The 23,876-nt window shown below is 39.1% G+C and overlaps 4 protein-coding genes across 4 annotated transcripts; 2 read left to right on the top strand and 2 right to left on the bottom strand.

The window, feature by feature from the left end:
* Positions 1–2,251: 2,251 nt before the first annotated feature.
* MELLADRAFT_110053 (family 90 glycosyltransferase) lies at positions 2,252–5,083 on the top strand (the record flags this gene model as incomplete). The annotated part of the gene is made up of 8 exons (XM_007414201.1): positions 2,252–3,053; positions 3,153–3,279; positions 3,395–3,519; positions 3,621–3,663; positions 3,761–3,927; positions 3,999–4,516; positions 4,632–4,923; positions 5,010–5,083. The coding sequence occupies 8 exons, from the start codon at positions 2,252–2,254 to the stop codon at positions 5,081–5,083; spliced, it is 2,148 nt and encodes a 715-aa protein (XP_007414263.1).
* Positions 5,084–5,920: 837 nt separating this feature from the next.
* MELLADRAFT_110052 (uncharacterized protein) lies at positions 5,921–8,054 on the bottom strand (the record flags this gene model as incomplete). The annotated part of the gene is made up of 7 exons (XM_007414101.1): positions 5,921–6,471; positions 6,564–7,055; positions 7,164–7,211; positions 7,312–7,377; positions 7,455–7,598; positions 7,701–7,797; positions 7,854–8,054. 7 exons carry the CDS (start codon positions 8,052–8,054, stop codon positions 5,921–5,923), a joined length of 1,599 nt encoding a protein of 532 aa, XP_007414163.1.
* A 6,081-nt stretch (positions 8,055–14,135) lies between these two features.
* MELLADRAFT_24356 (uncharacterized protein) lies at positions 14,136–17,265 on the bottom strand (the record flags this gene model as incomplete). Its single annotated transcript, XM_007414100.1, has 15 exons — positions 14,136–14,184; positions 14,259–14,323; positions 14,401–14,502; positions 14,594–14,617; positions 14,708–14,766; positions 14,855–14,966; positions 15,054–15,163; positions 15,244–15,300; positions 15,405–15,478; positions 15,577–15,661; positions 15,729–15,752; positions 16,254–16,290; positions 16,835–16,929; positions 16,999–17,073; positions 17,181–17,265. Coding segments are annotated over 15 exons (1,053 nt in total), but the record flags the coding sequence as incomplete, so codon positions are not given.
* A 1,952-nt stretch (positions 17,266–19,217) lies between these two features.
* MELLADRAFT_91286 (Hypothetical protein) lies at positions 19,218–20,323 on the top strand (the record flags this gene model as incomplete). Its single annotated transcript, XM_007414202.1, has 4 exons — positions 19,218–19,570; positions 19,649–19,863; positions 19,917–20,259; positions 20,311–20,323. 4 exons carry the CDS (start codon positions 19,218–19,220, stop codon positions 20,321–20,323), a joined length of 924 nt encoding a protein of 307 aa, XP_007414264.1.
* Between the last annotated feature and the right edge of the window lie 3,553 nt (positions 20,324–23,876).

Raw genomic sequence — 23,876 nt, 5'->3', positions numbered from 1 at the left:
GGGAATATGTTATCTAACCTTTTATTCTTGTATCAACACAGGACCCTGGAGAGCCCCAATATACCCTAGTGACAAAAATCCCCAAATTTTGCCCTCCTACCTACATGATTTTCGCCGGTTTTCAAAAAAAATCTGGGATTCCTACCAGCAGAAAAAGGACCATTGTTTTTTGGGAAAAAAAATCAAAATTCCTTCCATTTGAATAAGGACCCTCAAAATTGTGTTTTTGGCTGTTTCAGAGGAATTAAACATCACAATTTTTGTTGAAAAACTTGTAACTTTTTCTAGAATTTGGTGGAAAAAAATTGGAAGAGCTAAAGTGGGAACATCAAATCAAAACTCTACACATAGTGGATATCAGAGAATTTGATCACAAGTAGGAAAAAAATATTTTTCTTTCTTGAATTTGGTAGAGATGAAGATGAAAAAGTTGAAGCAAGAACATCCAATTGAATCTCTAGACAAGGTGGAGAGGATTTGATCACAAACAGTACAAAAAATTTACAGAATAAAATTGGAGGGTAGCTTATTTTTTTTGAGCTTGAGCATGTTCAACAGCAAGTTGATCAAGAACTGCCTGAATTTACTGTTCTTGGCTCATAGCTTTCACCATAGCACAACAAGCTTGAGGAATCCATATGGTGTTAGCCTTGGGTTCACTACTATCCATTGATGTGGTAGGGGGAAACACATAGTGAATTTCTGCAGTGCTATATCAAGATGAGAAAATATGAGGCAATTTGGACAGTTTTCTTCAAAACCACAATATGTTGGTACAATTGCATTTGGATGATTTGCTAGATCGTTGGTCAAGTTGATCTCAATCTGTTTTGAGTCATCTAAAGGGCCTTTTTTGATCACATCTATCAATGGAGGCTTTGTTGTACTGTAGAAAAAGGTGTCCTATCTCAGCTTTGAACTTGATATCACCAGGCTTGGTATTCATAAGCAACAATGGACCTGGGTGCCACCATATCACTGCTTGGGCCCTTAGTAATAAGGGGGCTCAAGTCAAAATATTTGCGACCTTTTCTTAAAAAATTGGGGAAAGTTTCTTATGGTACCGTGCTGTAAAAACGTTTCCCAATTTGTAAAAAAGGACGGTAAAATTTTTGTTTTGGATCTCCTTCTCAGCAATAAATTTACACAAATTTGTGTAAAACAAAATTGGGATGTCGTATAACTTTTCCCAATTGCATAAAATTTTGTGTAAATTTTATGCAATTGGGAAAAGTTTTTTGCGATAAAAGTAGTAAAATTTTTTGACCTGAACCCCCCTAATGTGCAGTTGGATGCTGATGGTGGTTATGGCCTGCAGAGGCTGGATTCCTACCTCAGGTGTAAGCAACATAATTTTTTTCCCTTGACTTTTTGACATATTCCTACCTCTTCAATAAGGCACATTTACTAGATTTTTTTGAAATTTTCTCAAATTCCTACCCAGAAGATTAGGACGCTTTTTGCCCAAAAAGGCCAATTCCTACATACCCAATAAGCCGGGTATATAGGGGCTCTCCAGGGTCCTATCAACACTCATGGCGCTAGGTAGGTGGTTGTGGCCAAAATTCAGAAGTGAAGAAGTGCACAGATTATTCTATGTAGATTATTCATGAGATTTCAAATCAGGTCAAGCTTCATACATGGCTGTCGTGTGAAAAGCTTGTGCCCATTGACACCATAAAGCGCTTGCAGCCCTTGGGACTTTTGAGCCACCCAGATTTGACTGCTCTTTGTGCAACACAAAGACCTCAAACTAATCAAATGCCTTTCGAGATCAGTATAATTCTAGAGATAAAAATGTTTTCCCCTTGTTTTCAAAAAAGTGATGAATCTTATTGGAATGAAAATGAAAAGAAAAAGTATTGGCAAGTTTAAGCTTAGGGCTCAGTGAATCTGATTTACAAGTGTGATGGTGACACTTGACACTTATAATGAGGCTCGAGCTACCCAACTTGAATCGAAGCATTTGTCACACCACAAGCCAACAGATTCCAGGGAAATCAGGAATATATCAAGAAAGATATCCAATCAACTTCAAATTAATTTATAAAATCAAATTAATCAAAATGAAGTTCAGCTTATTAAAAATCTTAATCATACTAATCGAACTACAAATTACAAAAAACCATGAGCAAATCCAATTCAAAACCAACCATGCATGATAATCAAAAACCAAACATCATCATCCACCAAACCAAACACATCCTTCAGAAGAATAGACGACCAAAAGATATTGTACTTCAAAGTCAAGATGAATTCTTTAAAACAACAAGAAGAAGATTACTTTTTGAACGAATCTAACTTATTACCATCCATCGAAATCAGTCAACCCACAATCTTAAACCGAAGACTACCATACGTCGATCAACCCAGCACCCCAAACCTAGAACTCCAAACACTTTATCCATCACCACCCACCACAGGAGGCGGATGCGGAAACAGTCCAGACCATCACCATCGAATGCAAATCAGCATCCCAACCCACTCGTTCATCCAATCTACCGCCTTTGATACACCTTCTCCATCCAAACCAACTATTAGGAATTGTAATGTGTATTTGATGAGCTTGTTACTTAGTTTTGGATTAGGAATCTTGCTCACCTATAGCTTGAATCCATTTATAAATTCATCAATTTCGAGTCTTTCAAGTCCTTCTGCCTTATTACCAAACTGGATCAAACCATCAAACCATGAATACATCCAAACTGTTTCATCCACTCCAACTCCAAATTCAACAAACCAAACTTATTCAATTCTAGACCAAGATTATGTTTACTTACCGAACAACTACGAATCCATCAACTACAACACCTCCAACTATCCGATCCTAAACTTAATCAAATTAGCACAAGAAGCATGGCAATCTAAACTCGATTCTCAATCCAAAACGTTCCAGCAAGCTGTTACAGAATACGCGAAGAGGTATAAACGTTTACCTCCGAAAGGGTTTAAGGACTGGTTTGAATGGTGTTTAAAGAACAAGGTGGTTTTGATTGATGAATTTGATCGGATTCATCAAGTTATCGAACCTTTTTGGGCTTTACCTCCTCATGGTTTAGTTTTGAATTTCTTATTTGATCAGAGCCTTGGTTCTGAGAACTTTATATTGAAGCTTGGGATGTTTCTTTTGCCCGGTTTTTTGGTTTTTTTAGTTATAAGGAATCGAAGTGAAATCGTCGGTTTGGATGATGCATTTACCATCATGAGAGTCAAAGATGGAAAAGTCACCGTCACAGGAAAAAAGAAAGACGCAGGAAGAACAAAAGATCAATTAAATTTGTAAGTTCAAGTATATATATGTGTATGTGTTTTTTTGCTTCGGATCGGTTTTCGAATCCTTCTTGGAATTTAAACTTGAAATTTTTAATTTTTAATTTTCATTGAAAACTTCAAGGTTAAAGAAATTTATTCAATTCTTACCTGATGTGAATATCACTATGAGTCATCATGATGGTCCTTCAGTCTTTATGGATTATCAAACTAAACAAAAACATATAAATTATGCTAGAGAAGGAAAAGGTAAAGGTTTCCATCCAAAACAAAAAAAAAGTCCTCAGAAATTGGAACTTGAATTAATTTTGATTTTTCGTTTTGTTTTGAAATCTTTCGAATGAATAAAGTGATTCCTGAAGAAGAAGTCGATTTAGTTGAAGATAATGCAGCGTAAGTCTTTTCTCATCTTCACAATCCTGACCAAGTCAAATCAAACCACTCAAGAATCCTACAACCGGGGGCTTTTTTTTCGTTTTTCAATGATCAGTTTAACTGGATTTCTTGGAGCTTGTTCACCTGATTCACCAATGAGAATGTATTCCAATGGAATCTTAAAAAGTTTTTCACCCGAGTTTGGGTCTAAAGGTTATATCGGATTAAACCATTCTGCAACGATGAATATGTGTTTACATCCAGAATGGCAAAGTTTACATGGTACAGATCAACCAAAAATCATCTCTTCTTTCTAAATGATTGTTTTGATGATGATGATTTCATTTCTTTAGGTTTCACATCATGGTCAGGACCTAGACCAGGAGTGTTAAGACCGATCTTTAGTTTTGCACAACAACCTAGTTTCACATCTGATCTATTGATCAGTCCATTAGAACAATTTGAAGACGTTTTAATCAATTCGAAAGATTTCAAACCATGGGCGAAGAAAACCGAATCGAAAAGATTGATGTGGAAAGGAACGGCCACAGGCGTTTGGTTTGATCGACTTAGTCAATGGAGAAATTCACATCGGTTTAGATTACATTCGCTTGGCCAGTTTAATCAAACTGATTTGATGGGTTCGATTAAGGTTTTGAATGTTAGTCGAGCTTCAGATACTGGAAAAGAAGAGGTTATTAGAGTAGTGAATCGGAAAGTTAGGTTTAATGAATTGGTCAAAAGGTATTTGAATGTTGGGTTTGTGGGAAAATTGGGTCAGTGTTCAGTCGAAGATGGGAGTTGTGAAAAAGTGGGGCAAGAGATTGAGTTTGGAGATTATGTTGATTGGGAATATCAAAATAATCATAAAGTAAGTTTTAGATCAGCCATCATTATCTTACAATCAGTCTATAAATTTTTTTAAAATCGGTCTTTAATAATAACATCTTTGATCCAATCTGATTTTCTTGATCATATTTTTATAGTACGTCTTAGATATAGACGGAAACGCATGGTCAGGTAGGTTTAGAAGATTATTAGGATCAAACTCATTAGTTTTCAAATCCACAATTTGGCCAGAATGGTATCAAGATCGAATTCAAGCTTGGTTTCATTATGTTCCCATTAAGATTGATTATTCAGATTTGTTAGATTTGATGAGTTTCTTTACTGGTGATTTGGATGGGAAAGGTGGGTTTGATGGCTTGGCTGAACAGATTGCTGGGAATGGTAAAGCTTGGGTGGATGATCATTTTAGGTTTGAAGATGTTCAGGCTTGTGAGTCTTTTTCTGGGGGTTCATGAGAGGTTTTTGGAAAAGATTTTTTTTCACGATGATGATGATGATGGTTTTCTTTTCTTTAGATATGTGGAGAACTTATTTGGAGTATGCTAGGGTTTCTTCTGATGATAGATTAGAAATGAATTATAATAATTAAAAGATCCACTCGATATTTTTTTTTAAAAAAAAAACAGAAAATAATTAATAGAACTGAACTAATTTGTGAAATTTGTAGGGTCAACTTTGAGTCATATAATGAGTTTTTTTTGAAGAGAAAACGGCTTTTTTTGCATTAATCAGTTTGAAAGTTACAGAGTAGAATAGAAAGAAGTAGATTGATTGAATTGAACAAAATTAATGACGTGTGGTTGGGTAAACATCATGAAGGTTTTTTTCTTTTGGGATTGGGTTCTTAAAGTTATAGTTTATTTATTACGCATCATTTTCTCTTTCCAGTGTATCAACTTGCATTTTAATCGTTCTGGATCTATTTTATTGTTTTTTTCAAATTTTAGGTGTGTAAATAATAAAGATTTGATGAAATTATTAGAAATCGATTATTTTTTTTGCAGAAAAAGAATATTGAAAGAAAGAAGTCTTCAAGTCTCCAAGGTAAACAAAGAAAGAAGAAAAGGTGAATTTCTTTCAATCATCTCAGACTCGCGGTTTCTTTTTTCAAAATGATTGAGGATTTGCATAATGTGATCCAAATCAACTCCGTAGAAATGGACGTACTATATTTTTTATTGTTCCTCATCATCAAGAATTAGATTGGGATTGTAATGATTCTGAAAGATTGAATGTAGTTAAGATCATCATTCATGATAGGTACATGATGAAAAGAAGACTGGAGATGAATTTGGAAGATCTACACTCAAACTGATGGGTGATATATACAACTTTAATGTTTGTAGAATTGATGGACAACGCACTGCGTTTTTTCTTTACGATACATTTGGAAGACTTATTCAAATGAAAACAAAGATAGGTACATTCAGACGACTGATAATGCATCAATCTCCTCAGCAGGGAAGATTGGTACTATCCTACTGTTTGGACCTCCTTTGAATATTGATGAAAGTCTAGCTATGACTGCTTGATACTGAGATTTAAATTGATTATACCAAACTAAGACCTTACTTTTTGATGGAGTTTGAAGTCCAAGTGGAATACCTTTTGCATTAATGATTTCTTGTAAATCAGTGAATAGACTATAATTAATCTTTGAATTTTTCGCAATATATGAATAAAGGTAATACTGATAATGTTTTCGTGCTTCTCTTGATGCTAAATAAGTAGCTTCTGTATGCTCTTTATCATAAAGATAATCCGCTTCCATGGCTTCGTTTGCTAAACTTTTGACTTTCTCTACGTTTACTTCTTCTGCGGGTGGGATATCAATACTTGATTTTGGTCTGTAGAGTGCATCAAAGTATTCATCTGCTGTGATGTCCATTAGTGGTTTTTGGAAAAGGAGGTCAGAGTTCTTTCCTCTTAACTCATCTTCCGTCAAGGTTTCTGGAAATGAAATGCGTGTGCCTTTTCCTAAAGCAGGTTTATAAATTTCATTTTTCACCATCAGTTTCAGTTTCACCATCAGAATCAGAGACAGATCAATGTGATTTGAGTTGACTCACCTAGATCATTGGCATTCTTAAGCTGGCTTAGATCTATCTCAGGTGTCGAGATTAATTTCCTCAAAGCAACCACTTGAGCATGAGTTTTTTCAGTAGTTCTATAATTCAAAAACCCTTTGTCTTCCACACCCGCTTTGATGGCCGTTTTGAGTGCATCGGCAAATGCTTCTCTTCTGATCTCTACTAAGTTGGCTAAAGCATTAACGGTTTGAATATCTTCCTTACCATCAATGATAGTTTGAAATAATTCTTTTTCTGCATAAAGTGAAAGGAAGGCTTCAAAAGCGACCGGACGTTTTTGGTTTTGCTGATATTTTTCCTCAAATTCATCATATTCAAAATCTTCTGCTTCTACTGGCTTTGGCTCAGTCTTAAAGATATCATCTGTGATTTGATATAAGGATGTGTCGAAACGAGCGTCCATGGCTTTCAGAGCTGCTTTTTGGTCATTTACTCCTGATAAGGTGCTAGGGAGTGATTTTGATCTGGTGACTTTAAGTTCAAAGAAAGAATCATCACGGTTTCTGTTAGCGATCACATGATCGGGAAAGACTTTTTTTTGCGTTTTGATGCTACGATATTAATGAGAACTTTACTTACCAGCTGGAATCGTGTTTAATTTGGATGTTGGGCCTCGAAAAGAATCGGCTTGAAGACACATCAAAAAGTAAACAGTAATGATATCAGAAATTTAAACTGTGGTATAGAAAGATTGATTTCCCCTTGATAAACGATCAGTCTTTCTTACCTTTTCCATACTTTGCAAAATCCGTGTTAATCAATCGGTCACTCGGAGGAGTCGAAAGTTCCCTAGCTAAACGCGTTCATCATCACAAAGATTAATAATCGGTATCCTATATACACAAACACTGATGATGAATGGTTTCGAACCTTTGTTAATATCAGCTATAGTTTCTGCTGCTTTTGACCCCTCTGCTGCTTCTCCAATTTCTCTTCCTCCATTCAAAAGACCCTCAAGTGCAGGTGATCTTTTGATTAATTTTTTTCTCATTCGTCGAGACTGATACGGTTCTTCTTCAGATTTATCAGAAATGATATGGTGAGGAAAAAAGAAAACATAAGTTCAAATGTTGTGATTCTGAAAATCTATAGAATCAGATGGTAATTGAAATGTACCTTGCTCGAAAAGATGGGCGTTCAATATGCGTTCATCTTGATAAGTGAAATGAGATTCGATTTCTGAAGATGAAATTCGATGTTTCGAATTGGAAACCTATAAGCAAAAAACATTAGTAATATGCCCTCCTTGATCATTTTCTTAAGCCTTACCTGATCATTAGAAAATGAAGATAACTTGAAGATCTGCCAGCTATTGACATCTGATGATACAGAGCTATCTGCTCTCCATTTCGTGTTGATCTTGTCAGGTTGAACCACTATGTCTTTTTTAAAGCTTATTGCAAAAGTGGTCGATGATAAGCTGAGTGCGATGGCGATGAGTGATATGTTGTATATTGTTCTTTGAAGCATTTCGAATAACCGCCAATCTTGACAGGCCACCTCAAGTAGACAAGAAGATTGAAAAATGTGTACTTTCTAATGTTAAATGTTCTCGGGACGTTCTGCTTTACTTGAAATCGAGGATGAAGAAAAAGGTAATGTGAAAAGAAATACGTATGGTACAGGAATATGATGAAAATGAAGGGATCTTTGATAGTGGTCAGTTGGTTAGTTCGCTTTGTACATGGAAAACGGGAATCTGTCAAATGCAAGGTGGAAGAAGCATAAAACTAAGAAATGGATCCTTCATCAACGCAATTCGACCTCTGAGCACTGCTTACCAGTCTGGGTAAAGTCGTATACTTTCAAAACACGTAGCTTTCAAGATCCAATCGACTCTGTATGTTCATATGAGTAATCTTGACCATCGCATGAGCTGTTAGCCTCTAGCATGCCGCAGAGAAATCTCACAAAATCCTCAAGAAAGATGCCGAATCCCAGCCTGAAACACACCGAATCTCGTCGCCCCTTGCGGGATCTCGTGAGCGGTGCTTTTCCGACATAACTGGTGACTATCACTATGCCATTGTCTCGCAATCATTCTTCTCAATCTTGCTATCATCCTTTTCGGGAACTGATTCCCACATACTTACATAGGAGCATCCACTATGTTGAGTGTATTTCATCAGGTTTCATCGGAATTCATGCGGTCCCGAGCGCTAAATCTGATCTTGCGTCGTGTGGTAGCCAATTTGCGAATCTATTCAGTGCATGAACACGCATGAAGTCCACTGTTGGATAATGCAAAGTGTAGAATCCGACCACCATAAGTTGTTTCTAAAACACCTGACACGCAGTGGCAGTGCTTTACCCAGCTTTACCCACCTCATTCCTTACCAATGTCAACCTTTCTGAGAAATCCATCACATCTTCAATGAGGAAACTCTTTGAGAGTCCTTTGTTAGAGCACCTATCAGACTCTAAATGACGTTTGCATAGCAACACATAGAAACTGCATTCAATCCTATACAAACCCGAGAAAGCAACATGCTACATAACTCTCCACGCCCATGCACAGTCTACAATCCGAAGAAATTTGCCATATCCATTTTCCATCTTTTGGCTGTTGTGTCTTTGTTTCATTTGCCTACATTGTCCTTGTGTTTATGCACACCTATGTCTCCTATTACTTGAATTGTGGTTCTCATTTGAATTTTCATTTTTTATTGGTTGTCTCTCGGTCCCGGAGGGGTGTTGGTGAAGTATCTCAATGTTCAAAGCGGAAGACGACTGCTTTTGATATCAGATCAATTGGCCTACAAGCTGACTTGGCTGGTTCTTGATATGACAGGGCCAAGAGAAGGAGTCACTTTTGAGCAGCAAGAGATTCCATTTAGCCAGATTGCCCCTCATCAGATTACTGAATTCAAATACTTAGTGATAGTTTTTCTTCAAAGCCTTCTCACGATTCCATTCTCTCAGTTTCTTACATTCTAGGTAAGAACCTTATAAAGGAGGTTAAGTTTAATATCTTATCTTCTTTGTGATAAGTTGCTTAACCTCGCTTATTCTATCTTTATAACTTGTTTTCTACAAGTTTGTATTTGTTTATTCGACCTTGGCCTGTTATCACGGCGCTTCTTTCTTCTCTAACGTTTCGATTACCTGGCTTAGTCTCTCTTGCCTTTTTGCTTCCGGCAATCTTACTGACCTGTCTTTCCCATTCCAGATAAAACCTATGTACTTCTGCTCTTCGCCAAACTCCGAATACTTTCCTTCATTCGTCCTAACGCCTAGTTTCGCGCTTGCCTCTACTACCTCCACCATCGATACCTTGTTCTCCTGTTCTTTCTTTCGTACGAACAAGTTATCGTCTACCCAGCAAAAAACTTCCAGGAAATCGAACTTCAGTTTCATTATCGCCCTCCAGGCATCTGCCGGTCCTCCGAAACTTCCACAGCCCGCTACCCCTCCAAAGGTCACACGTAAGTCTACCAAAATCCATCCTTCAGGTGTCCTTATCATCAAGAACCGCCACTGACTCGGTTTTGTTGGGATCTGCCTGTAGGCCTTCTCCCAGTCAAAAATACCTACTTCGACCTCCTCTGTAAGTTCGCTGAAAAACTTTGCTACCTTCTTGAAGTCATCCCAGCTCGTTTCGAACTCTGTTTTGTCTACCAGGGAATTTACTGACATGATCTTTTCATCTCGTTTCGGGTATGACAGGTCGTTTATTATCCTCGTCGTACCATCACCATTCACCACCATTCCCATCGGACTCGTTCGAAAGAAGTCAACCTTTGAGAATACCTCTTCTTCCGTGAACGGGCCTAGCATCCTCCCTGCTCTTAGCTCTTTCTTGAGTTTTTCTCGGATTTCTTCTTTATCTTTTTCCGATACCTTGTGGTTATCAGGTGAGTAAAACCGCATTCCTTGTAGTTCGTGTTCCGGTACCCCTTGCGTGAAACCCTCTCTAAATCCTACCACTACGTAGCTGTGCTCCTCCCACAGTCCTAGCACCTTTAACTCCTTCTCCCATTCGTCTATTTCCATCTCACACTTAACTTCTGTTGGCCATTCTCTTCTCACCGGGTAATCGTGAGTCGGTGCTGTCTTGTCTCTCACTGTCAACTCCTCCTGACCATCTTTGTTTGTCTCTTGTTCTTCGTAATCTAGGATAAATACTTCTTTCACCTGCTCGTCCTCCGATTCGTCTCCCTCTTCGTTTGCGCCTTCCACCACTGGTTCTGTCGACTCCGCCTCTTCTGTCTCTGTTTCTTCTTGCGCGTCTCTTGTGTCTCTCTCTTGGTTCTCTCCCGCTCTTGGATTTCCTGGTTCATCTCTTGCTTCAACTCCCGCGTTCTTCTCTCTCATTCTCGCAGTGGTTCTCGCCAACGGGTTGGACGCTACTTGTACGGGGCTAGTTTTGGAACAGTCTCATGTTATTTCATTTCATCTCATTGTTACGCTCTTGTGCTACTAAATTGTAGAAACAGGAGTTCTTCTATCTCTAGTGGAAACTTACTCTTTGTTCGCACTGCCTCCTCCTGATCCTCCTCTCGCTTTCGCCCACCAGCCTGCTCCTCTTCCTTGGAACCAGCCGTTCCCTCTTGCTCCCCTACTACCGTTGCTCACTCCTCTCGTGCTTTGGGTGCTTCCTCTGCCGCTACTTGGCCAACCTCTCCCTCTGCTTCTTCCGCTACCTGTGGTGTCCGTTTCAACTTCATCAGTTCTATTTTCTACTTATATCTCAACTTCTCGGGTCTCTTACCTCTGCTGCTACTGGCTTCTGCGTATCCTCCCCACGTGTTCGCCGCTTTCGACACTCCAGTCGACGGGTCTACGTTTTCCAATCCTCCTCCTGTCACATACGGGTTGTCTGGGAACTTCCTTTCCCCCATTGCTTCCGAGTCTTCTTTCGCCTCCCTCAAGAGGTCTTCATGTAAGTAACCCGCATCCTCCATTACTCTTCCTCCTCCTGACGCTTTCTTTATCTTCATCGTTACTAGTCTGACCTTCATATCATACCTCAGTGCCACCATCCAACACTTCGTCATACGCTTTACCTTCACTACGTTCAGCCTGTGTCGTTCGAACATCTTTGCCGCCATCGGCCTCTCGTACTCCTCCTTCAGGTACCTTATGAACAGGTCAAACGCGTCTATCCAAAATCCGTACATCATCATCAACTCTTCGTTTGGTGCTAGCCCTGAGTAGGTCGCTGACGAGTCGTCCTCTTGTAATTCTTTTAGTGTTTTCACTTTCTTCTTGCCTGCTGCTCTTTGATCCTTCTCTATCCAGTTCACATCAAAAATTGTTAGTGGCACGTACGCCTTCAACGTCTTCATCCGATTTTCCCAGTACGGCGTTAGAGGTACCAGCATCGAAGAGCTACCTAGTGGTTTGCCTATTCTGTAGGTTATGCCCCCTTCGGTTTCTACCAACACATTTCAGGTTTTTCAGGTCCACTGTCTCTCTTCTCTGCATCAACCTCACTTACGATCTGCGTTTTCACCTTCGCTCTCCTCTCCTGTTTCCGCTTCCTCGATGTCCTCCTCCCCTTTCTCTGCAGGTTCCTCTCTTCTTCTCTTCGTTGCTCTGTCTCTTGTCTTACTCCTTCCTCGTTCTTCATCTATTTCAGCTCCTCTCTCTACAACCTCTATCTCCTCCTCTTCGTCATCTCCTCCTACTATTAGCGATTCTGTCCTCGGTCTTTCGTCACGATATTGGAGCGGTGATCTGGCTCGTTTATCGCGACCTCTCATGATCTCTTCGCCTCGATCTGACTTGCCGTACATCAAGTTGAAACCTTGTAGCATCGTCATTCCCAAGTCTAATTGCTCCGTGTCGAACACGAACTCTATTGCTGACCACCACTTCGCTTTACTCGACTGCTCATCTACTCCTGCAAGTGTTTCAAACATAATTTTTCCCAACATTAGTTCTTTGTTCTGTCTCTAGCCCCGTCTGGCCTCTCTCCTCTCACTAGGCTTCCTCTCTATGCCATCAATTCCTTGCACCTCTCTGTGCCCCCCTCTACACCTCTGTGTTTTCCATCACTCCTCATGTGACCTGCTTCCTGGCCCTTACTCCTCATGGCCTACTCCCAAGGAAGGTCTACTGGTGGCTGGTGTATAGGAAGAGATGGATATGGGATGGGGATGTTGAAATTTCTAGGTGGTGTGTGGGGTTCGTCTTTCTACTTACCTCCTCTTTCTCCGTTCTCTTCGATCTCTCCTCGCCTGCCTCCTTCTTGTTCTTCGTTTCCACTTTCTTCACCGCCTTCTCTTTCTACTCCTACCACTTCGTCTTGTTCTCGAGGTTCATGTTCCGCTCCCTGTCTTTCTCCGCTACCACTAGGTTGTCCGCTTCCACCATTCTGTTCGTTTCCTGCCGCTTGTCCGGCTGCTTCTCTGTTCTTTGACTGGCTCCTCGTGGTTGTACTTGTACCTTGTGTCGTGTTGGCATTGTCTTTTCCTTTCTTCATCTTAAGACCTGCTTGCTTTATCTTCTCTTGCGTTTCTTTCAGGTCGCTGTCGAAAGTTGTCATTTGTTTACTTTAAACTTCTAAGATGAGAGAATAAATTTTTAAATTGAAAGACTACTCTTTACACCTCTGAGAATGGATTTGTGATTAAGTTTCTATCGAGAGGAGAGTAAAAGCGGAGTATTTGGAGTGTGTATTACCACTCCAAATCTCTGTAAAATTTTTTGTTTATTGTTTTATGGGTTTTACTCTCATCCCAAAACTGTATCATGGAACTATGCCATTAAGTCGTTCCTTTGTTAAGGCTGACAAAGAAATCTGAGGAGGTCAAAACCACTCTCTTTTGCCTCATATCCTGTTCCATCCCTCCATAAACCTTCACCCGCCAATGGTGTAAATGTGATACAAGGGGCTCGCACCTTATCCAAAGTCGGGGTTTTTGAGTCCGGTGTTCCAATTTTGATTCCAAAACCTCCCTTTGAGATGTTTGAGATTACATTCATACAGGCCAACCTTTCATATACGAAATACAAAGTTATCGATAAGAAGATGAATAAAGATAGCATAAAATCCAAAACAAAGAGAAAGAAAGAAAAGAAAGAAAAGAAAGAAAAGAAAATTGAAGTTTTCAAGATAAGAGAATGAAAGAAACAGTAAGGATCAACAATAAGAGTTTATTTTTTGAGACCTGAATTGATTGAACTTGAAAGGTTAAATGAGACTTTTGAAAATACATTCAAAACGTTTTTAATCACTAATTCTTCGGTCACTTTAGAAAGACTCGAGATTATATTACTTTTTTCATTAAAACAAAATCAACAAAAGAAACTGGATGAGCTCAAGTTATCAAGTCTTGTTTACGAAGAGGTTCAAATCTTACTTGATTAAGTTAGCTTTGTCTTGCGTGGATAGTCCATTATAGAATATCCTAGGTTGATCAAAATCAAGATCACTAATCTGTGAGAGATATAAATCAGTGAAATTAATTTGAAAACATTTATAATGGAATCCTTATTTAAACATAAACTTACATCATTCATTGATAAGATGGATTTCTTGATGAAATCTAGATGTGTTTGATCATACCCCAAATCACTTACTCCTAAACTTCGAAGATGTGGATAATAGTTCACACGATTCCCTTGGTTTCCTAAAACGCTCATGGGTCCACTCCTATCAAAATTAGCTGAATAAAGAAACCATTAGATTTCATGACTTCCTGAATTGAAATTTACTCAGAAATCAACTTACAAATCGGATTCATAGGGCAATTTACTGGGATTTGTTCGAAATTGGGTCCCAAACGGTACCTCTTTATTCACAGTTATTTAGGACAACGTCAATCAATTATGTCTCCAAGGAAGTTGAATCTTTGAAACAATAACTTACAGATGCATCTGGATAACTTATTAATCTTTGTTGTAAAACTGGATCTGCACTTGCTCTCCAACCTTCCACAGTATTTGAAGGAGAATAAGCAGCTTGTTCAACCTAATCCATGAGAGATTAGTTTGATTCCGTTAATCCTTGTATTACGTTGGATAGTTGAAGAGGTCAAAAGAACATATGGTTGAAAGCTCACTTCTGCAAAGTAATTCAATGGATTCTTTCAATCCAATAGAAGATGTCAATACAACATCTGAATGAATTTTGCACATACGAACATTCCCGCATGAAAAAGCAGAATTTAACATACTTGATTCAATTCGAATTTCCCAATTTCTTTAGGTTCCACCAGATCAAACGGCCAATCCTCTATATGAAATCGAAAAAACATTGGTCAAAAAATTATGAAGGAAAATGCAAATCATCGAGCAAGAGAAACAGGGAAATACAAGCTAACTTGTTAAATCTAAAACGTTGTATTTAAAACTCTCTGCTTCTTCAGGTGTTAAAACTTGAGCATACATCGTCCAACTAGGAAAATTCCCAGTTTCAATTCTTTTGAACAAATCCTGTAAATAAATATCCAAACGTCAATTTAAATCTGAACATTGTAAAAAAAAGAAACAAAAAATCATTGAAAGAAGGATCCTAATTACTTCAGTAGCCCAATCTGGGTTTTGAGTTGTAAGATTTTCTGCTTCAGCAGAAGTAAAGTTATGAATTCCTTGATTTGATTTAGCATAAATCTTAACATAAACAAATGAACCTATTTTATCAATCAGTTTCAAATCATAAGTTCTAGAATCTTTTTTCAAAACCAAAATCAATTATTTGAATTTGATTTACCATCTTGGTTAATCCATCTATATGAATGTCCAGACCAAGCATCCATTTGTGTAAACCCTGATTGATAAGAAATCCATAGGTATGATCACCATTAATTCTTGAGAAACAGATTTCTTTGATCTTCAAACAGAAGAAGATCTAGATGAAAAAAACTGAAATACCTTTTGGAGTCCCAAGATCGGAAAAAAGTCTCAAGAATTGACCCACAGCTTCATGATTAGCTCCTAGATAATCCCTATTTCCAATTTTCCCCAACACCAAAGCAAAACAGACTTCAGCACTCGATTTTTCTTTTTTACAAGTTCATAGAGTCACGTAAAATCAAATAATTACCAAAACAGATTTGGATCTTTTAAATTGGTTTGTGGGTTCCGTTTTTGAGTATGTAAAAAAATTGGAAACTTTACTGGATCTCTTACTGAAAAAAAACGATTTCTTAGGAAATTCATTTTTACAAGGGAGTAATTTTGTCAAAAAAAACTCACTGAAGAAGATAGGTGTATTATTCACTTTGATGATGGAAATCACAAGAAAGGATTGGGATTCCGATTCGACTTTTTCACGAAGTTTATCAATCGATTTCACTTACTAACACTACAAGAAAGATAATATTTTCTGGGCAGAAAATTAAATTATTGATACACAAAAATATTGAGAGGCCAGGAGGAGAGCAAAAAATGAATGAAAATATGCATCTTGTTCCCTGCGTTGAGAACTTCACTCTGCATATTTTTCCAAATTTTTACAGTCCATATTGATAAGTGTACTAACAATAAACCTTCACAATCATCCAATTACAACCTGTAACAAGCACTGAAATTTGGGTCATTAGTGTTTAGAGAAACTTTTGATTTCTGAAAATACTCATAACTTTTTCAATTCCTGTCCAAAACGCTCGATTTTGGGTGCATTGGTAAGCTGGAATTGTCCTCCAAATAGCTCGTAATAGGACCACACAGCATGCTGGTCTGCTAAAAAAGATATCATCATTTTTATACATTTGTACATACAGATCCATAGAATGATTGGCATACTAGCTACATAGTTCTTGATCTTATGAAAGTTTGAGAGGAAGAGTTCAGCTTTCTAATGCACTTAAAATCGAGTGTTTTGATGCAGATTTGACAAAGTTATAGGTGTTTTCAGAAATCAAAAGTTTCTCTAAACACTAATGAGCCAAATTTCACTGCTTGTTACAGGTTGTAATTGGATGATTATGAAGGTATATTGTTAGTACACTTATCAATACGGACTGTAAAAATATGGAAAAATATGGAGAGTGAAGCTCTCACCGCAGGAAACAAGATGCATATTTTTATTTATTTTTTGCCCTTCTCCTGGCCTCTCAATATTTTTGTGTATCAATAATTTAATTTTCTGCCCAGAAAATATTATATTTTGTGTAGTGTAACTAAATCCCAAATTCCGCTCGCAGTACGAAATCTAAGGATAAAAGAATCAGCTTAAACGTAGACGAGGAAAGAACAAAATAAAAAGTGTTTACTTCAAAGAAAAACCCCTAACATTCAAAGGAATCGCAAAAAAAGACAAATCAGTTCATAAAGTATTTCTCAAGAAACTTAGGTCGAACAATATTAACAAACCTTGGATCTCTTGCTTGATCAGAAGAACCACTCTCACCACCTACAGTACTAAATCTAGCACTAATTGGAGTCTTTTTACCGACTAAAAACAAAAAAAGAATTCGAAATCAATAAATTGATAACTTTATCAGAACCGAAACAAATGGCTCACTTTGAGAAAACACATCCATAGTTGTAAATTGTTTTGCATAATCTGTTGTACAGGTAAATGTACCATGTGCACCACCTACGAGTTTTGGAATAAACCAAATCAAGACAAAGAAGTCAAATCCAAATCAAACATATCAAACATTCTAAAAATTAAACCATATTATGGAAAAGCCATTGACTTACTTCCTTTTGCATGTACTATTCTATCAGGTATACGTTCACGTACAAAATGAGCTAGCAAATCATTCATTTGTTCTTGTTCAAATAAAAATCTAGCTAGTAATTTAAAAGAAAGTAAGATTAAAAGGTTCATGAAAGTGATTAAATACTTTAGTCATACTGGGAAAACAAAAGGATTCTTTAAACTTACTATCAGATCCCTTTTGTGTCAAGTATGGAGCACCATTTGAAGCAGTAAAACGTAATTTTCCACTAGGGATTTTGGATGATTTTAATTGGATTGATAAAGGTAGAGAGAAATCTTGTAAAACTCTTTGTGTTGATGGAATAGCTTCATTTTCTGGGATCGAAGCAGCTTCAGAAATGATGAATAAATTAAATAAACTTGATGTGATGATTAAAAATCTGATGAGATTTAAAATCATATTGAGAAGTTCGGAACTCAAAGGTTTAGTAGAGAGCGCTCGAAGGTCGTTGGCTTTGCCGTATGAAAAAGGTACCTGGGGTAACAGGTGCAAGATGAGTACGGCACAAGCCTAAACAAACAGCTTCGAACAGCTATCAAAAAGATAAAACACACCTGTGCGTAAAGCTGGGGTAACAGGTGCAAGATGAGTACGGCACAAGCCTAAACAAACAGCTTCGAACAGCTATCAAAAAGATAAAACACACCTGTGCGTAAAGCTGGGGTAACAGGTGCAAGATGAGTACGGCACAAGCCTAAACAAACAGCTTCGAACAGCTATCAAAAAGATAAAACACACCTGTGCGTAAAGCAACAGGGTAGATGGAACAGAGTCGAGTTCGGAAAAGTAAGTAAGAATGTAAAAAGTTTTGTATGCGTTGTGACGCCGGCACTAGGATCGACGCTGGTCCATGTCGCAGATAGCTCATGGAGATGACCTACCAACCGGGTGAATCTAGGTCACGAGGTTCTCGAGAGGCAGTCCCGCCCTGGATGTGTAAGCATTCAGGGCAGGTGACCAGGTTTGGTGATGCCTAATCAACCTACACCTCGAATCCATCTCCCTTCTCTGAGTTGATTCGAATCCATCGCTGCTTCTCTCCTAGTCATCACTGCCAGCATAGATGCCTCGGATTTCTCAACCCGAGGCATCATCGGAGGCAAATCCTCGGACAGACCTTGTCCGAGGTTTTCGCCCGAGGTATTTTTTTGCCCTGGAAATAACCTTGGATCAAAACCTCGGGAAGCTTCTGTCCGAGGTTTTGCATCCGAGGATACCTCGGATTACAAAATCCGAGGTAAATATGTTGGCAGTGCATCTCTTAGCCTCATCTCGTCTCTCTCTCGTCTCTTCCAATGCCCTCTTTTTGAACCATGAGAACGAGTAGAAGAAACAAGGGTTTAACACCAGAATTTGAGCCGGAACCGACTCCTCCAAATTCAGACGAATTAGAATTTCATCAAGATTTTCAAATTGAAACAACTTTAGAAGAAAATGAAAGAATTGAAAGAGAAGATGAACAAGAAAGACAACAAATGGTAAACAGCTCAGATGAAGAAGAACTTACTATGTTGAAAGAAAGCAAGAACAAAACGAAAAAGAATCAAGATGTAGTTTTATCATCGGACGATTCAGATGAGTCATCGAGAGGATCATCAAATTTATCTACATTAGTAGAAAAGAAAGGAGAGAACAAGAATGGTGAGTTAATTTCGGAAATTATCAAGTAAGATATTCTTACGACGATCAACGATAGTCAAGTGAGAATATCTTACGATAATGTTATCAGTCATTTGTCAAGCAAGAGGCCTTGCAACAAAATTATGAATTATTGTCAAGTAAACGAAAGTTTGCGACATATATATTGTCAAGTAATTAATTACGACATGGTTAAGAATCCAATTAGAAGGAATTTGTGTCATTAGAATATCCTTCTCGTTCTGATTGTAAAAATAAAACGATTAGCTGATATGAAATCTTTTGGCTTTGAATTTATATAGCGTTCTTGATAGAACAAGCTAAGAAAGCTTTGGCTAATGAAGACGATAAACTGTTGGAAATAATTCTTAATTCAATGGGTAAAGACAACAAGAAAGCTAAGAATTCGTCCAACGATGAAATAAATCCATTAAAGAATTATAAGAAAGGAGAAACATCTCGCTCAGGATTGAGAGGATTCACGGAATTCTGGGATACTCACCTTAAGAAGTTAGACTATCACTTACCATTAACTATCTTCAACAAAGAATGGATTGAACTTGACACGATGGTAGCAGGCGGTAATACAACTTCGAAAAAGAAAGACCGAATCACCGGTCAAATACCGAAGAGCGAATGGTGGTTATCGTTTGTGGAATGGACAAGAGCACGGCAATTGATGGTGAAATACATCAAATCCCATTATAAACATGAAGACTTTGGAAATGAGTAAGAATTGAAACTTATGATTCAAAAAGAAAATAATGACAACTGATTCACGTGTCGTCCTTAACGTGTCGTCTGTAGCTTAGAAGAACACTTTGAGTATGTTCAACAACTTAGCGTTAGACATGGATGGGTAACTGCGTTTAGATACGACATAGCAGTACGAACGGATGTTTTATGCAACCATGTGAATGGTGCTCCAGGAGACCCATCAGTTAAAAGAGTGGAGTTCTTGGAAGACGCTCTAGCAAGAACGAATTTGTTAAGAGACGGTAGAATCATGAAATATGATAATCGTAAGTTCATTAACATATGAGGAATTTGTTAAATAAACTGATTGTTGAACGAGTAGCCTATGCGAAAGGCCACGAAAAGGAGAAGTTTAGTCCGATAACAGGTAATAGATACCCTCAAGGGAAGAATCATAATTCGACTGACTTAGAAGTAGAAGTCGAAGAGGTTGCGTATTTGAAAGTACCAAATGTTCAACGAGATAATAAATTAAAGAACAAAGGAAGAAGACAAGGTTATAATAAGCCCGTTAGAAGATCTCCTTCACCTTATTCAAAGGAAGAGAAAGGAAAAGGTTTTCAACATCCAAATTCAAATTACAAGGGAAAGAATTATGATGAGAATTATCAGGCGAATAAAGAGAAAAACTTACCTGTCCAATCATCTTCTAAAGATAAAATGTAAGCTAGATTATGTTTGATATATTTTTATGTATGTAGAGTTGTCAGAAGCTTTGGTCGTTGATTGATGATATAATTATGTTGAATGTTGATGCGCTAAGTATACCTTGTAAAAGAGTATTAAGTGATTCATGCGGTTCTGGAAATATGACTCCTGAATTCGTATACGATAAAACGAAGTTGTGGCCTTCCAAAGTTCGGTGCGAAATGAACGTGGCGGCATGGGAAAGAGAGCTGGATAAATTCGAATTGTTAACGGATTACATGTATGTTTTAGAAGGATTCATCGAAGGTTTCCATCAAGGAATTCCTAAACATGTGGTAGAAGGTGTTAAGTGGTTTTCACCACCGAATCACAAATCGGCTTTAGACGCACGAAATAAAATCGAAAAGAGTATAGAAAAAGAGGTTCTGGCTGGTCGTATGTTTGGACCATTTACACCTGAAGATGTTTATAAGAACATCGGGTTCTTTCGAACAAGCCCATTAGGGGCAGTGGAAAATGGAGACAGTACCTTTAGACCAATAAACGACATGTCATTCCCTAAATGGGATACTGAAATAAGATCAGTAAACTCTTTCGTAAACAAAGAAGACTTTAGGACTACTTGGGACGATTTTAAAATCGTAGCGAGATTTTTCAAGACACTTTCAAGAAAGGTTAAGTTAGGCTTATTCGATTGGGAAGGCGCCTATAGGCAAATTCCAACTCATCCATCGCAATGGCCATTCTTAGCTGTAAGAGATTTCAGAGGTCTTATTTATATCGATTTACGGATAGCTTTTGGTGGAGTAGCTGGATGCGGATCTTTTGGTGGTCCTGCAGATGGATGGAAAACGCTTATGAAGAAGAGATTCAAGTTAGTAGAAGCTTTCAGGTGGGTTGACGATAATCTTATGATAAAAGATGAATCAGACCCCCTGTCAATGGAAGATATAGTTAAAGCCAGTGAAGAACTTGGTGTGAAGACGAATGCGACGAAATACGCTGAGTTTTCCTACGAACAAAAATTCATAGGGTTCGTGTGGAACGCAAAATGTAAAACAGTTACTCTACCTGAAAAGAAGTTGAAGAAACGAATTAAGGAAGTAGACGACTTTTTGGCGAAAAATCTCTTCAAGAAAAGTGAGGTACAAAAATTTAACGGGAAATTATCTCATTTAACACTTATTCTTCCACAACTAAAGGCCTACCTTACTGAAAACTTCAAGTGGGTAGCAATCTGGCGTTCACCAGGTCTGAGAAAGATGCCTCCTGCGGTGAAAGAAGATTTACAATATTGGAAGAAGACCCTGGCCCACTTACAGCCAACACGAATTGTTTCGGACTACGCCATCAAAGACGTTGGTTGGGTAGGCGATGCCTCGTCCAGCTATGGAATAGGTATTATAATTAAAGATCAGTGGGCTCAATTCGAATGGCTAGAGGGCTGGGACCGCCCTTACAAGATGCCAAGGCGTACCATCGCCTGGGCTGAGACGGTAGCCGTAAGGCTAGGTCTACTGATGCTGGTCAAAACCGGACAAACTGCAGGCAACAGTTTTTCCTGCTTAACCGACAACACAACCACGGAAGGAGCCGCAAGAAACAAGAAGTCACGCGACCCGTGGGTCAACAACGAATGGAAACTAATCCAGGATATCTTGATCGACAACGACTGCGATGTCAACCTAGTCCGGGTAGTCTCTGAGGATAACGACGCTGACAAGCTGTCTCGTCGGTTAGACATTTCGCGAAGCATAGATAAGATGGTTCGTTTGACATTGCCAAACGATTTAGTTCCCCTCTTACGACAGACACGACTTTGATTGTTAAGATATTACTCACGATTGAATCATGGCGAGCCTTCGACCTTTCTTAGCCTTTTTCCTTCTTGAACCGGTCGCTAATAGTCTTTGCACCCCTGTAGGCAACTGCATCTCAGGTCTTACGACATTCCACCCCAGATACCGTAATGAAGATGGACGATGCCAACGAGTTTATCTTGACACACGGTTGGGCACCTTCTACGGTGCGACACTACGCCGCCGCAGTGAACAGGTACTTCAAATTCATGAAGGCTACTAAATTATACCCATTCCCAACTACGAGCACAGCAATATATCGTTTCATTTACTGGTGTCGAGGAAACCAGCTAGACGACGTTGTATTAAGCAACACCATCAAACGTTACTTAACAGGTCTACGGATGTGGCATACACTTCACGATGCCGTCTTTCCGCAAGTGAACCCTGACAAAGTTCGACTGTTGCTCAAAGCGGCATTGGCCACTGAAAAGAAACCTCCACGCATACGTACCGGGTTAACGTTAATGGATGTTCATTTCCTTGTTTCTCGGCTGAGCAACGATACGGCCTCCGGTCTCGTGATGAAAGCACTACTCCTAACTGGATTTTGGGGTCTAGCCCGTTTGGGGGAACTTGTGCTGGCATCTGACCACCCCAACGTATATATCCGAAGAAAGGACGTTTCTTTCAATTCGGATAACTCACACGCAGTGATTCGAGCCAGAATGGCGAAAACGGCTGCACCAGGCGAGGTCCAGTTACTGCGACTATCACGTCAACCTAACATGCTCGACCCTGTATCAGCCCTTCTGGACGTCTTGGACCTTGTGAAGGGGGGACCGACAGACCCTTTATTTCCATCAGCGTGTTACAGCGGTCCAATTTGACGTCAAACGGTGATCACCTTTTTACGGAGTTTTCCTGGTCGTTCAGGTGGTAACTGGTCCGGCCATAGCTTGAGGATAGGTGGCGCTTCCCTGAAATCACATTTAGGGATGTCAGAAAAGTCCCTGAAGAAATCTGGAAGATGGTCTTCGTCTTGTTTCAAACTGTATGTGCGCCGATATGATGTTGTAACGGCGCGTGAGACAGAGGTTTTAGCGAGGCGGCTGCGTTGCCGTCGCGTTCGTTAGATTTGTAATTCACGCTATGAGCAATTTTGCGTGGAAAGTAAGAAAATGTCCTTCTGGGACCAAAACTTCCGTGAGTATGGGGTTTCGAGACCCTTTAGCAGGTCTCAGCTCTTTGAATCTTTGCTCCCTGAAGCGGGTTCAAAAGGGCTCCGATTCCCCTACTTACTCTCAGAAGAGTTTTTGCGTCCTCAGGCTGGATCTCCTTATCTCAAGCCTCAGGACAGGAAAAGTGCTAGGCGTTTTCTTACTCCCTCAGGGGGGTTGACCCTCACAAGAGGGTCAATCCCTCATCTAAAATACTTAGCGTATTTCCCTTAAAGATAGGGATTGTAAAGAACTAACAGTTCCTGACTGTGATCACTTTTCTCCTAGACGAGATGTCTAGAAAGTGGATGTATGCGTTGTGACGCCGGCACTAGGATCGACGCTGGTCCATGTCGCAGATAGCTCATGGAGATGACCTACCAACCGGGTGAATCTAGGTCACGAGGTTCTCGAGAGGCAGTCCCGCCCTGGATGTGTAAGCATTCAGGGCAGGTGACCAGGTTTGGTGATGCCTAATCAACCTACACCTCGAATCCGTCTCCCTTCTCTGAGTTGATTCGAATCCATCGCTGCTTCTCTCCTAGTCATCTCTTAGCCTCATCTCGTCTCTCTCTCGTCTCTTCCAACGCCCTCTTTTTGAACCCACTTGTC

The sequence above is a fragment of the Melampsora larici-populina genome, assembly GCF_000204055.1.
Source record: "Melampsora larici-populina 98AG31 unplaced genomic scaffold MELLAscaffold_41, whole genome shotgun sequence".
Classification (NCBI taxonomy): Eukaryota; Fungi; Basidiomycota; class Pucciniomycetes; order Pucciniales; family Melampsoraceae; genus Melampsora; species Melampsora laricis-populina.
Note: the sequence above shows the minus strand (reverse complement) of the source record. Positions and strands in the feature narration are given on the sequence as shown.